This window comes from Cottoperca gobio, chromosome 21 (assembly GCF_900634415.1).
Source record: "Cottoperca gobio chromosome 21, fCotGob3.1, whole genome shotgun sequence".
Taxonomy (NCBI): domain Eukaryota; kingdom Metazoa; phylum Chordata; class Actinopteri; order Perciformes; family Bovichtidae; genus Cottoperca; species Cottoperca gobio.
In genome coordinates this window covers 22,911,759-22,924,786 of record NC_041375.1, presented here as the reverse complement: position 1 = coordinate 22,924,786, position 13,028 = coordinate 22,911,759, and the positions used below count along the sequence as shown (strand labels likewise).

The following is a 13,028-nucleotide window of genomic DNA, read 5'->3' as shown; positions in this document are numbered from 1 at the left end:
CATTTTATTATTATTAAAGAGGCATTTTATTATAATTTAAGAGGCATTTTATTATAATTAAAGAGGATGTTTTGAAATAATTAAAAAGGCAATATTGAGATTTGTTCCTCTAAGTAAACATTTCTTTATTTTTATGTGATTGGAAACTGGTTCTCAGGCTTCTGCTCCATCAGCAGTCAGTACCACAATAATATAATGTACCAGTTCACCTCCTGGACACTGTCAGGTGTCCTTGAGCAAGGCACCCCACACTGCACCCAGGCACTGATATACTACTGATATATTACTAATATTATTCTGCATAATGCATCATTTTTACTTTAAGTATTTTTGATACTAGCACATTTGTACTTTTACATATGTAATATTTTGAATGCAGGAGAGTATTTCTACACTAGTATTGCGTCTAGAGTACTTTTCGTGGTATCGACGAATTTCATGATGCAAAAATGAAAAGCAAGAACAATAAATATGGTACAAAAAATTTATTTAGTAACAGTTTTGTAAACATTTGAGGTAAATGAACATTTACATCAACTTGTTCTTACAAAAGAATCATTCATACACAAGGCACTTCTCTTGTTTAAGACAGCATTGAAAACAGGTTGCTGTTCTGAGCATTGTGAGATGGTTCCTTTACTCCCTGACGAGCCAGAAAAATCATGCTCTGCATGAAACGTAAGAGGAGAGAGTTTGGGAGGAGTCACGAGCACGACAGGCTTTGAACACAACATCAGGGGCTTTGTATGCAGGCTCAGGGAAGGGCCCACTAACGTTTTCTCTGATGTGACGTGTATCCAGAGTCCCGAGCTGTGTGAGAACACACTGAACACACAGAGAAACAGCTGTTTATTCTCTCCCTCGCTGTTGTTGTTTGTTTTTATCTTCAGACTCATCATTTTCTGAGCTGGAGATAAATAAGTGTTTTTGTTAATACTGCCTTTTCTATGAAGAGCCACTGCGTTTTAGTTTAGTTTCTTTCCTTTGAGGATCATAGCAGTTTTCTAGTCACGCTCTCTCTCGCTCTCTCTCTCTCTCTCTACTACTACCAATATTGTAGAACAGCAATTTTTCTTTTCCTAAATGTGCAAATCTTTATCAACTACCAAAATGTAAACTTTAGGGATCAAAAACAAATGCAGATAACAGATTTTTTTTTTTTTTTTTGTCATTTTGAACAAGAAACATGGATTGGGAAAGGCTGCTTTTTCTTGTGCGTGGTGTAGGTGTTTATTCTCCTCTTTGTGTTTCTGTTTGCACTAAATGTCATTTAAGCAACTTAAGTAAGATAGACATGATACCTATATGGGTACAGATACTCTTACAGCATACTGTACCATCTTTTTGTAAGCCCCGCCCCCCTAAATATGAAAAATAAAACCATTTTGCTCCTTCTCCAGTGTATTAACCTGCACAAACATATTGGTACTTAATCGCATTGTTATGCCCTGTGAGTGCAGTGTGTTCAATGCAGAGAAGTTGACGTTGCACTCTCAAGGTGAACTCACAGGGTCACACGGCGGATTAAGGTTGCTGTAAAGCTGAAATGTTTTTTGAACGTGAGTGCCCTGGGTTGTGAATGAACCAACAGTAACACAACAGAGACAGAGGACTGTGGCTGCTGAGGAATTCAGTTAAAAGTTTCTCTAAAGATCTCTAAGAATTAAGATGAACACAACAAAATAGAAGCCGCCAAGGCCGACTGCACCGAGGCGCTTTGATACTCGCCGAGTTATTTTGTCTTCGCAATCACAAAATGACTACGACAAGTATGCAATTTATGAGTAAAATTCAATTAAGAAAAAATAGCACTTTTCAGAATAAAACCAATGAAGAAGCACGTGAAGTGTGTGACAGGGGGAAATATTGAACTCCCAAAGTTGCTCTCAATCTTGAGGTGTGATGATTAAAGAGGGGGGTCGTAAGGTCGTAAAGAAGATAGCAGTTTAAAGTCTAACCAAAGAGCTATTGTCTGAATGAACGAGGAGAATATTGTGTTTCTATATATCAGATGCTGGCTGCCACGTATTTGCATAAGGCTATATCTTGTCATTTGTGCGTGTGTGGAGAGCAGAGGCAGGCGTAAAGGACTCTATTTGCCTCTTGTAAACTAACAGCAACGTTTTCATCTCTATGTTATTGACAGTGTAGCGCTCGTAGAGACCCAGGTGCATTCTGGGCATCACAGGGATGACTTCTACCAGCAGTTTTGACCCATAACCCCATCCACACTACTCTGAGGAACGTGGGAATATCACACCAGACCATTACTATCCATCTCAATTACAATATTTATTGTCTCCGCAGGAAGCGCTGCAATGGATCATGGGTAAAAACCAAGCTAGCCAGCTTTGCCATGCAAATTTGTCAATGAATCGGTGAGTTGTAGGCGAACACAATACAGGAAATGATTGTTGGTGAAATCTCTTCCTGGTTGAGCAAAAGACCTTCCAGGTCAAAGGACCTGTGAAAACAGATGAAAATTAAGCTTTATAAGCGAATTGTCTGGCAACACGTGGAATAACTGATCTGTACAACAATGCCAGCGACCTGTGCTTCTTCCAGATAAAAAATTAATAAAAATCCAGTCATTGTTTTTCGACAAATGAGCATTTTCATTTGTAATAATTTGTCCTTTAGGCTCAACAAACAGTAACAGCATGAGATCTTCCCCCCAAACCAAACACGTTGGTGAGATGTGTCCATTTTGATGCAAAATTATGACATCACAATGTCCTTCGCTGCTGTGAGCGGAGCCTTCTGACTTCATAGCACTGCATGATCACATTTAATGTGCATAAATTAAGACCATCCGAAGAGAACAAACCTACTCTGCAACTCACCGATTGCACTAAATCAACGACTGCTGCTGGTCAAGTCATTTCACATTTGCTTAAACCTTTTGTCTGCTTCCCTGTCTCTTGTCACTTTGCCTTCTTTTGTTTTTCTAATTTTTAGTTTAGTTTTTTTTGGTGTTTTTATTGCTTTATGCATGTGTGAGATTTCTTTGTCTGAGAATCACTGTATTTGGGGGTTGGGTTTGGGGAAGCGGGGTGTTTAGGGGACATGAAAGGGCTGAAGAGATTTAGACAGCCAGGTCGCTCGGCCTGGCCCTGCTGCTGCTGCTCTTGCTGGCCCGACTGAGCCGCCGAGGGTCTGTGCTGACCGTTACTGGAGGCTCGTGCATCTCCACAGTGGTGGTGACGTAGCATTCCTCCTGCTCGCTCTTCCCCCCGCTCCAGCTGCCTGCGTTGGATGCAGTGCCGGGGCTGCTGCCGCTGCTGCTGGAGGCGGCAGTAGCGGTTGAGTTGTCGATGTTGGTGTTGCTGGTGGTGTTGCTGGCTGGAGGGAGCAGCGCAGCATCGACGGATTGCTGCTGCTCCTTGTCGGTGGTGGTGGAGGAAGAGGAGGATGGGGAGGGGGAGGTGGCCTTCATCTCCAGAGTCTGCTGCTCGGTGGCCAGGTTGGCCCAGTTCTGCTGCGTGGCCAGCCTGTGGTTGTTGTTGTTGCTGATGTAGTAGTGGGAAGAGGGGGAGGGCTGGCGGCGGGACTCCTGCTGGAGTTCGTCCATCTTGAACTCTGCCGCTGAGGGCACGGCTGCCGGCCCCACTGGCGGCAGGAATGCCCCGCTGCCCGCCGTCACATCCGTGTATTTGGGAGGGTAGCTGAGGCTGGAGGGGGCAGTTCTGGAGGCCAAGGCCAAACACTTAGGCGCTGCAATGTTGACGCGGCGCAGCGACTCGTGGTCAGGGGCAAACTCGTTTGTCATGCCCTGTTTAACTTTCTTCCATCCAAGGTGATAGATCTCTAACAAATTCAGCAAAAGAGACACGCAAGCCACCACAAGCATAAATATAATAAAAATAGTCTTTTCAGTGGGCCTCGATATGAAGCAGTCAACGGTGTTGGGGCAGGGCCAACGTGCACACTTGTACAGGGGCCTCAGCTGGAAGCCATAGAGGAAATACTGGCCCAAAATGAATCCCACTTCAAACAGGGTCTTGAAAATAATGTTGAACACATAGGTACGCAGCAATGCGCCTCTGATACGGATTTTGCCATGCTCGTCCCTGATTGGCGGCTTCTGCTTCTTGCCGCCTCCTCCTCCTCCTCCTCCTCCTCCTCCTCCTCCTCCATTTCTATAAAGGAGTTCTTTCTCCTGTTGGAACTTGTTTCCTTTGCGCGTCTCCTCCTCCTTCTCTTTCCGCTTCTCCTCCATGCGGACTATGTGAAGCACGTGGCCCAGGTAGATGAGCGTTGGCGTGGACACGAAGATGATCTGCAGCACCCAGAAGCGAATGTGCGAGATGGGGAAGGCCTCGTCGTAGCAGACGTTCTCGCAACCGGGCTGCTGGGTGTTACAGGTGAAGTCGGACTGCTCGTCGCCCCAGACCTCTTCGGCCGCGGCCCCCAGCACCAGGATCCTGAAGATGAAGAGGACAGTCAGCCAGACTTTGCCGATGACCGTTGAGTGCTCCTGAGCGTTCTCCAGCAGCCGCCCCAGAAAGCTCCAGTCGCCCATGCTTCAAGATTTCTAGCCTATGGAGAAAGTACAGGCTGCACGGGACAAAGGATGGCAGGAATGGCAACACAAAAAGAGAAGAAACACAGAGAGAGAAGAGTTAAAGAAATGCTTGTGGATCTGTTCCTCGCAGTTGATCTGAACTCTTGTGTAAGGCCTCACCCCGACGCTAAACAGCCTACACACATGAACACACAAGAACACACAAGAAGACACAAGGACACGGAGAAGAGGGGAGGTGTCGACTAGACGCCGACATATTTCTCTTTTTCATAAAACGCTTAGCAGAACAAGGTCTTTATAGAAAATTGCTACGCAGGCGTCGGATATCGAAATCGAAACACAGCATTCGCTTTAGACACAGACGCTTTTTAGCAGCTCGTTTACTGTATAGGTCACCGGTTTGACTGAACCCTGGTTCACTCTCCCTTTCTCTCTCTCTCTGTCTCTCTCTCTCACTCTCTGTGTGTCTCTCTCTCTCTCTCTCTCTCTCTCTCTCTCTCTCTCTCTCTCTCACCGCTCCACTGCTCAGCAGGCATGTGCTGAGATCAACATTATAATGTTCGAAAACAGCATTTAGCAGCGATGGGGCTCTGGTGTGGCACGCACATGCACACGCACACACACACACGCGCGCGCACACACACGCCGCCCTCCCTTCCTCTCTCTCCCTGTCAACTGTAACTTTAATGCCACAGGGATCAATTAGAAACGTTTGACTGTAATTACGAAATATAATAATATAATATATATTATATAATAACGGTGTGAAAAATTCTGCTTTAAGAAATAAGCAGTTTTTTAACTTTCAAAAACACAGAAAGTGAATATTTAAATAAAATAAAAACTTTTATTGACTAAATTAATTTATATTTAAATTATTCTCTCTTTAAAATATCCGGACAGTCCAAGTCGATGTCTTCAAATAGCTTGATTTGTTCAAACAATCCCACATATATTAAACAACAATTACATAAAGCAGAGAACATTAGCATCTCCTCGTGTTTGAATAGTTGAAATCAGAAAATGTTTTGCTATTTTGTTTTATAAAAGACTTCATTAATCAGCTGTACAAAGATTCTCAGTTTAACCTTTTGTTATTTAATGTCAAATGTAAATAAAAGTAATTAATATTTATAATACAGATATCTTCTGTCCTCTTCTGGGATAGACAGGTGATCCTGTTGTTATTCTTTACATCTTTTAGACGTTATCATGCACATGGAACAAACAATATTCATACAACAAATTCAACACCGAGCCGAAGAGAAACTTACTAAAATGTTCTTCTATTAAAGGTAATAAATCCATCGACTAGGGTTCACAATATGTATGACACCTGTAAGAAAAGAAACATTAGTCAGACAGTAAATAAATTCCTTTCTTTAAGACTTTGAATGAAGTTTAGATTAAAAAACTAGTGAACAAAAGAAAAGAACATAAAGAAGTTGTGCTTGTGTTAATAATTAAATAACCCTCTAAATACAGTTTGCATTTGAAATACTTGATATTAATATTGGTCATAAGTAGTATAATAATTGGTAGAAGTATTTGGGACACTGCAGCGTTTAACCCACATAGTTGTGTACCATTTGACCTTGTGATGACTCAATTATTAGTGTCAAACGTTGAATGGATTTCACAGTTTCACAGGTATTTGTGGCATTTCTGTCGGCTGGTGATGAATGTAACAGACAGAGCCAGGTTCAAATACAAAGCCATACCTGCCAGGCTGACAATACAGACTGTGCCAGAGTCCCCAGACTCCCTTTAAGCTTTGTCAGGCTTTTGTGTCACTCTCCTTGTTTGTTAAGCAACTCTTAATTAACATGAAGATAACATTCTTCATTTGACTTTACTCCCATTTAAGTCCAGGATAACATTCACAGCGGTGTGTATCCGTCATACCTTTAGACCGGAGATGCCATACTTAAATAGGGAAAGCAAATCCATGTGCCAGCATTGGTGCCATCATTTGAGTGCGTTGAAAAGCGTGTAGACCTCCCGCGGCTGCAGCGACACTCCCTCTGTCTCCCTGATCCCAAACCCGCAACCTGTCGCTTCTCTCTCTCTCTCAACTGGTTTTTTTTTTTTAACACTGCCTCTCAAACTCTTTCATGCACAAACTTCTCCGGTGTGGCTGTTTGTCCCGGGCCCGTTAACTTGCGCAGAGAAAAGTTTTCCTTTTGTTGTTAGTTTTTGGAGGCGGCTTGGAGTCGGAGATGGGGCTCGGTTAAACGGAGCTGCCTCCCGTTTCCAGCCATGTCTGGACTGTCACATTGTGTGACCATGCATGAGTGAATCCACAGAGTCATCAGCCTGTCCGGTGACACACCACGCCCCTGCCAACCTCCCCAAAAACCTGTCCAAAATGTGCGCAAAAGTTTCCGGAAATGCGCCCCCAAAAACTTTCGCTCTATTTGTCCAAAACCTGAACAAGTATCCCGGGATACGCTCCAAACCCTTCAAACTCCAGAAATAGTCAATCTACAATAAAAAAAAAAAAAAACTAGTAATAGTTTCCATATGTTAAGAGAAAGGCATAATTAAATCATAAAACAAACACTGTCCAAATAAAACATTACTTTAGAATTCATTTAACTTTCCTTCATGGAAATCTGATTAAAAAGGACAAAATGTGTGTGAGCTTAATACAGTGTATTCTCAGTATTAGTACTCATTTTTTATGGCATCACACACACACACACACACACACACACTGCAGTAAGGCATGGAATTATATGAGGCAATCTCACACACACACACGGTGTAGCTGCTGTACTGTACACACAAACAACGGACCACTCAGTTTTCTTTTTAGTTTTTTTTTACTGATTTATGAAAAACATTCTCACAGAGCAAAAAGACTTCAAGGATCAAAGTGCGAGTGTGATAAAAACATCTCAGGTAGAAAACACAATTACAAACATTTTTAATTCTTCTCATCTCTCTCAGAAAGCGGTCTGGTTGTTAGTTCGTTGTTTGCTGTTAAAAGCAGGATACTAAAGATTGTAGAAAAAAAATCTGGATATGAAAAATGTTAAAGTCTCGGGACCGTAATGATCAGGCTCGTCCCGTAAAAACACACGCCGTTGCTATCACATTATAAACGTTGCATCAAAATGTCATTTGGCTGTTACAGAAAGCAAGAGGTCAAAGGTCAACGCAGAGCAGACATACAAAAGAAAGTTGAAATCACACTTTTTGTTCTGTGTTTTGATCTTTGCTCAATATCACGCACTTTAAAATGTGACACGACACTTCATGCTGAGAACGCTACAGATCTACATCGATTATGTAACGTTAACGTACGACTCATCCAGACAATTACTGTCCAAACACAGATGGGACTAATCCAACTCAGCTATTCCTGGACGGGAGGGAGCACAAAGACATTTTCACTTTGACATCGGCCCGTACTTCCTCACGTTAAGAGGGCGAGCGGTGATTAGTGTGGCGGCTAAAATAAGGCACATGCTGAAAGCTGATACAGCCAGCTGGGGTCAGTACACACTGCAACCACAACACAAGCCCAACAAGTAACACAGGAGGAGCAGCAGGGGGACAGGAACACTTGTGTGAACGCAGGATTAAGAGCCGGATGTTATACATATATATTGGCTGATGACGATGATGATGATGATGATGATAACTCTTTAATGAACTCGGAGGGTAAAAGCATCTTCAGGGGACAAAAAACTAATGTTACAAGTGAAATGTCTAGAAATCACTTTCAAGCATCTCCAGATTTACAATAAGGTTCTTACACCTGATATGTTTTAACTCCACTCATTAATATTTCTGTGTCATGTGACATTTGTTTCTGCTTCTTCCTTTAAGACTTTGATGTCCAGATGTAGATAAATTGCACTGCGATCAGTCGGGGAGGTTTCTACCACTTGCCGACTGCAGAATAAAAACTTCTTGTACAATCCAAACATACATATCGTTTCATATGTTCATCACCTGTGTTCATGTGATAGCATGCAACACATTGACAGTGTGTTTAGGTCATTTAACTCATGTAAAGAAACACTTTCAGTTCAAGTAAAAGACATTCTGATTTGATCGAACAGCAAAGAGCATGTGGTGTATCATATATTAAAGTCAGATAATCTTATCCCGTGCAACACACCCAGTAATTATAAAAACACAAAACTCTACAAAGTTATTCAACTATGATTCAAACTTCATGCTACAGTCACTTGATTCAATACAGCAGGATCATAAAAACTGCTTTTATCAGTTACTGTAAAACACGCATTTAAAATAAAATGTCAGCTGTTGTAAACTAGACACTAAAAACATTTATAAAAAGGCACTTTTTGCTTCACTTTTCATGACTTCATTTGTTCTCCTTCCTCTTGTTCCAACACCAAATAAATCCTTTGGGTTGGAGGAAGGCGTTTGTTCACTAAGAACCACTAGATGTCAGCGTCGACTCATTCTTCTGCTTCAAAACATTAAAGCAACTTCAAACTGTGAACAATAAATTAAAACCTTCCATCAAATCGATCCTCCTCTGTGTGAAAGGTAAGGTGACACTTGTGACAATGTGGAAGACACACAGATGCAAACAAAAAATACTGCCTGAAACAGGCTCTTTAAAAAAGTTATCATTTGTACATCAATTACTCAGCCGGTGTCGCCTTCAATGCTTATAGAAAATGTAGTTTTTCTCACATATTTTTATGGCAAAGAAGTCAGATGAATTGAAATAAATGGGGCGCGTTTCATGCATGATAGTCCAAGTCGTATTCATCCAGTCACACGTGCATTTTTACTAAAATCTTACCATTTAAAAACACAGATTTCAGCGAAAATGCATGTTTGGGAAGTAAGAACAACCGGATGAACAAGACTTGGATTATACAAGTTAAGGCAACATGAGGTGAGTAATTGATAAACAAATTATCCTTTTTTTGGGTGAAGTGTTTCTTTAAGTAACATTAACAAGATCTTTTTTCATCAGGGAAGAACATCGAACTACCTTTCTTGGCAGATTAGAGTCCATATGTAGGTATACAGAGCAAATATGCATAGGATACAGTGATTTCCCTACATGAGCGTCGCAGGTTGGCTCCATACGCTGCTGTCTAACTAAACTTATCTCTGTTGTGGTCATTTTAATTTCCCATGGTCTCAAAATCTGCTTCAGAGGCTGTTTTACCTTCTCAAGAGACAAATCTGGTGGACACTCACACAAACTGTGACCGTTCCAGGTGTTTGGAGTTATGCTGCTCCTCTTCTCTGGTACCACACCGCCACCTTCAACACATCTTGTTGCTGGTCGAATCTATGCTGGACAGCAGCATCTCGTTCTTCTTGTTCTGCAGGTGGGCATTATCCCGCATCATGTTGTCATTGTAAGCAAGTTTCCTATTTTTCGACCTGGCCAAGCACCTCATGAGCGCCTTGGATATGAGGTAGCACAGCTCGGCCACGTTCAGCACCATGCAGATGGCCGAGGAGGCCACCATGAAGATGGTGAAGATGGTCTTCTCCGTTGGCCTGGAGATGAAGCAGTCCACCTTGTTGGGGCAAGGCCACTGCTCGCACTTCACCAGCCGGGGCATCTGGAAGCCGTCGTAGACAAAGTACAGAGCGTACATGAAGCCGCCCTCGAAGATGAGGCGGAAGAACAAGCTGCAGGTGTAAGTCCACCACAGTGGGCCTGTGATTGGCAGACGCCTCTTCTTCAGGGTCTCCAGGTCCTTATCTGTCATCCTGTCTGTGCCATTGGAGGCCAGCATGGTCTTCTTATCCCCACGTTTCCTGTAGGTGACGTGCATGGCCACCAGCAGGGCCGGCGTGGACACAAAGATGAGCTGCAGGCACCACAAGCGGATGTGCGACACGGGGAAGAAGTGGTCATAGCAGACGTTTTTGCAGCCAGGCTGCTGCGTGTTGCATGTGAAGTCTGACTGCTCGTCCCCCCACACGCTCTCTGCAGCCAGAACCAGAATAGTGATGCGGAAGATGAAAAGGACAGAAAGCCAAATCTTTCCAAGACTGGTGGAGTGTTTGTTGACACCGCCCAGCTGGGCATAGAGCACCCCCCAACTCATTGTGACGAGGAAGACTCTGGAAGCTCAGACGACCTGTAAGAGGAAGAAGTTCAGCAGGTTAACTAAAGTCTAGAAAACCCAAAGTTCAGTTCATTGATGAAGCGCATCTGAGCATCTCCCTTCCTCACAGAACTTCTGTGTGAAGTGAAAGAGTTGAACCTGTTGTTGGCCTACAGCTGCTTTCTTGGTAGATTAGCGTCAAGAGAGGGACGTTAAATCACTTTTAACGGCATTAAGGCAGCAATGAAAAGACTTTAACCCTGGGACACAGAGGTCCAGGTATATGATGAATGCTGCACTACAAAGTAGAGTTTATAACTTCTATGAGAACAGTCTCTTTTAGGCGTCTTGGTGTATTTAGAGCATTCATTTTTTGCAGCGTAAGCAGTTTTGCACGCATGTCAGGAAGTGCAGGGGTATCACTACTGTCCCTGATGTCAACCAACACAGGTTTCAACATATTTTACTCTACATGGTTGATTCATTTCTTTGTTTTCCTTTCATGCACACAACCTGCCCAACCCTCAAGACACTAAAAATACAGTTTAAATTTCATTTAATTACGAAATGACAGGTTATTTTCATCTTAAACTAAACATATCGTATTGTCTTTAACATTATTTAAGTATTAATAGTTAATTATTATTGTATAGTGATTTATTTGTATGTACAGAAGTGGAAATGCTGAAGTAGTAATAAATAAAGATGATATCTGGGCAGGATTAAATCGTAAAAGGAGCAGCCAGCGTCTTTGGTTTCTATTAAACCGGTCTTTAATTTGGCGAGACGATCCTATAATCTTTATTCTTTCTATATTATTTAAAAATATATATTTTTCGCATATCAGTAATTACTTAAAAATGCGCGGACATACGAGTATTAAATCAACAGGGCTTGTTCGTGATACAATTATCGGGATTTAGCCTTTAATAAATGTAGAAGCCGAATATACACAATATTCCTGTTACTTGTGAAGACATGAATCATGCTAAATAGTAGGACTATTAATTAAACGAACATTATACAATATTAAGTAAAGTCTATTGTTGATGTTGCAACGAGTTCACACATCTAAACATTATAACACCAAGAACTCACCTGTCTTAGTGGAGCTTATCCATGAAGAGTGAAACAAGTAATCCTTAATATTTTGTGATGTGAAGGGAATTTGTTCCACGCGCTACACCAGAGTCAGAGTTTCGCTCGCGCCGTCTTACAGTTGAGTGTGAGACGCACCTGAGTCTCCAGAGGCTTTTAGTCCTGCAGGCAGTGAGGGAGGGGCCGGCTGAGGGAGGGGCCGGCTGGGGAGGTGCCTCTCAGACACACAGAAGACACTCTCAAGGCCTACTTATCTTTTTGTATTGTGCATGATGACTAGAGAGTTTTATAAGATGTGAATATTCATAAGAAGAAAAGGGTTGAACCTGTTAGTGGAGCATACGTTTTTATATTTAGGTAAAGGCAATGGTGGTACTTTACTTAAGTAAAAGTAAAAATGGCCCATTTCAGAAACATACATACATTATATTATTGCATCATGATTATTGATGCAATAAGAATTAGAAATACTTTATTTACCCCCGGGGGGGACATTGGATTTTGTTACAGTTGCTCCATTTTATAATTATATAATATATATTAATGCTGAACACGGTATCTATTGTTAAGTCTTTGCAGAAAGGTATAAGTAAGATACACAATAATTATTTATATTATTTTACATACTGCTGGGTTGCTTGTGATTAAGTCTTATCTTATTCTATACTGTGGATCATAATTTATTTATTTATTCTTTTTTATTTATTAATCTGAAAGTAAAGTAACTTAATGTAGTGGAGTAAAAAAAAAGTACAATATAAGCTTCCAAAATGTAGGGAAGTAGAAGTAAAATATTTAAAAATGATACTTAAGTGTTTCTGTAAATGTACTCAATATCAATAAAGTTTTTTCTGATTCTGATACTTCCCACCACTGTCTACCAAACACCGTAAACTGTGGTTTAGCAACATAACTCGTGAGGATTTATTTTCGTCACCAGGAGAAGCGGCAAAGCTTTATGACGTAACATCGTCACACAGTTTTGTCACGTGTTTGCACACTACCTATAGAGGAAGACGCGTTTAACCAGTGCGGCTGTATTATAAGTGACAGATACTGAGCCCCCTCCTCGCACAGTGTCCTGTCATGTCATGCTTTTAGGGGGAAATCTAAAAACCTAACAGGAAGAAAGCAATAAAGAGAAGGGGGGGGCGGAGGATACAGGATGATTGATACTACAGAGAGTAGCCCAGTTTGAACAGGTGAGTTTTGAGTTGGGACTTGAATGTTGTAACAGTTTCGGACTGTCGGATGTGTGGAGGGATGGAGTTCCAGACTATACAGTATATAACATTTCAAACATGTTTATTCTATAAATTATTTAACCTTTTTAAGACACA

The 13,028-nt window shown here is 41.7% G+C and overlaps 2 protein-coding genes across 2 annotated transcripts; both read right to left on the bottom strand.

The window, feature by feature from the left end:
* Positions 1-470: 470 nt before the first annotated feature.
* Positions 471-6,812, bottom strand: LOC115026652 (gap junction alpha-3 protein-like). The gene is given in 5 exon segments (XM_029459533.1): positions 471-4,087; positions 4,090-4,132; positions 4,134-4,557; positions 5,800-5,861; positions 6,431-6,812. Coding segments are annotated over 3 exon segments (1,434 nt in total). The 5' UTR covers positions 4,523-4,557; positions 5,800-5,861; positions 6,431-6,812; the 3' UTR covers positions 471-3,085.
* Positions 6,813-7,336: 524 nt separating this feature from the next.
* Positions 7,337-11,817, bottom strand: gjb8 (gap junction protein beta 8). Its single transcript, XM_029459765.1, has 2 exons — positions 11,689-11,817; positions 7,337-10,623 (listed from the first exon to the last, which is right to left on the bottom strand). Exon 2 carries the CDS (start codon positions 10,588-10,590, stop codon positions 9,793-9,795), a length of 798 nt encoding a protein of 265 aa, XP_029315625.1. The 5' UTR covers positions 10,591-10,623; positions 11,689-11,817; the 3' UTR covers positions 7,337-9,792.
* Positions 11,818-13,028: the final 1,211 nt, after the last annotated feature.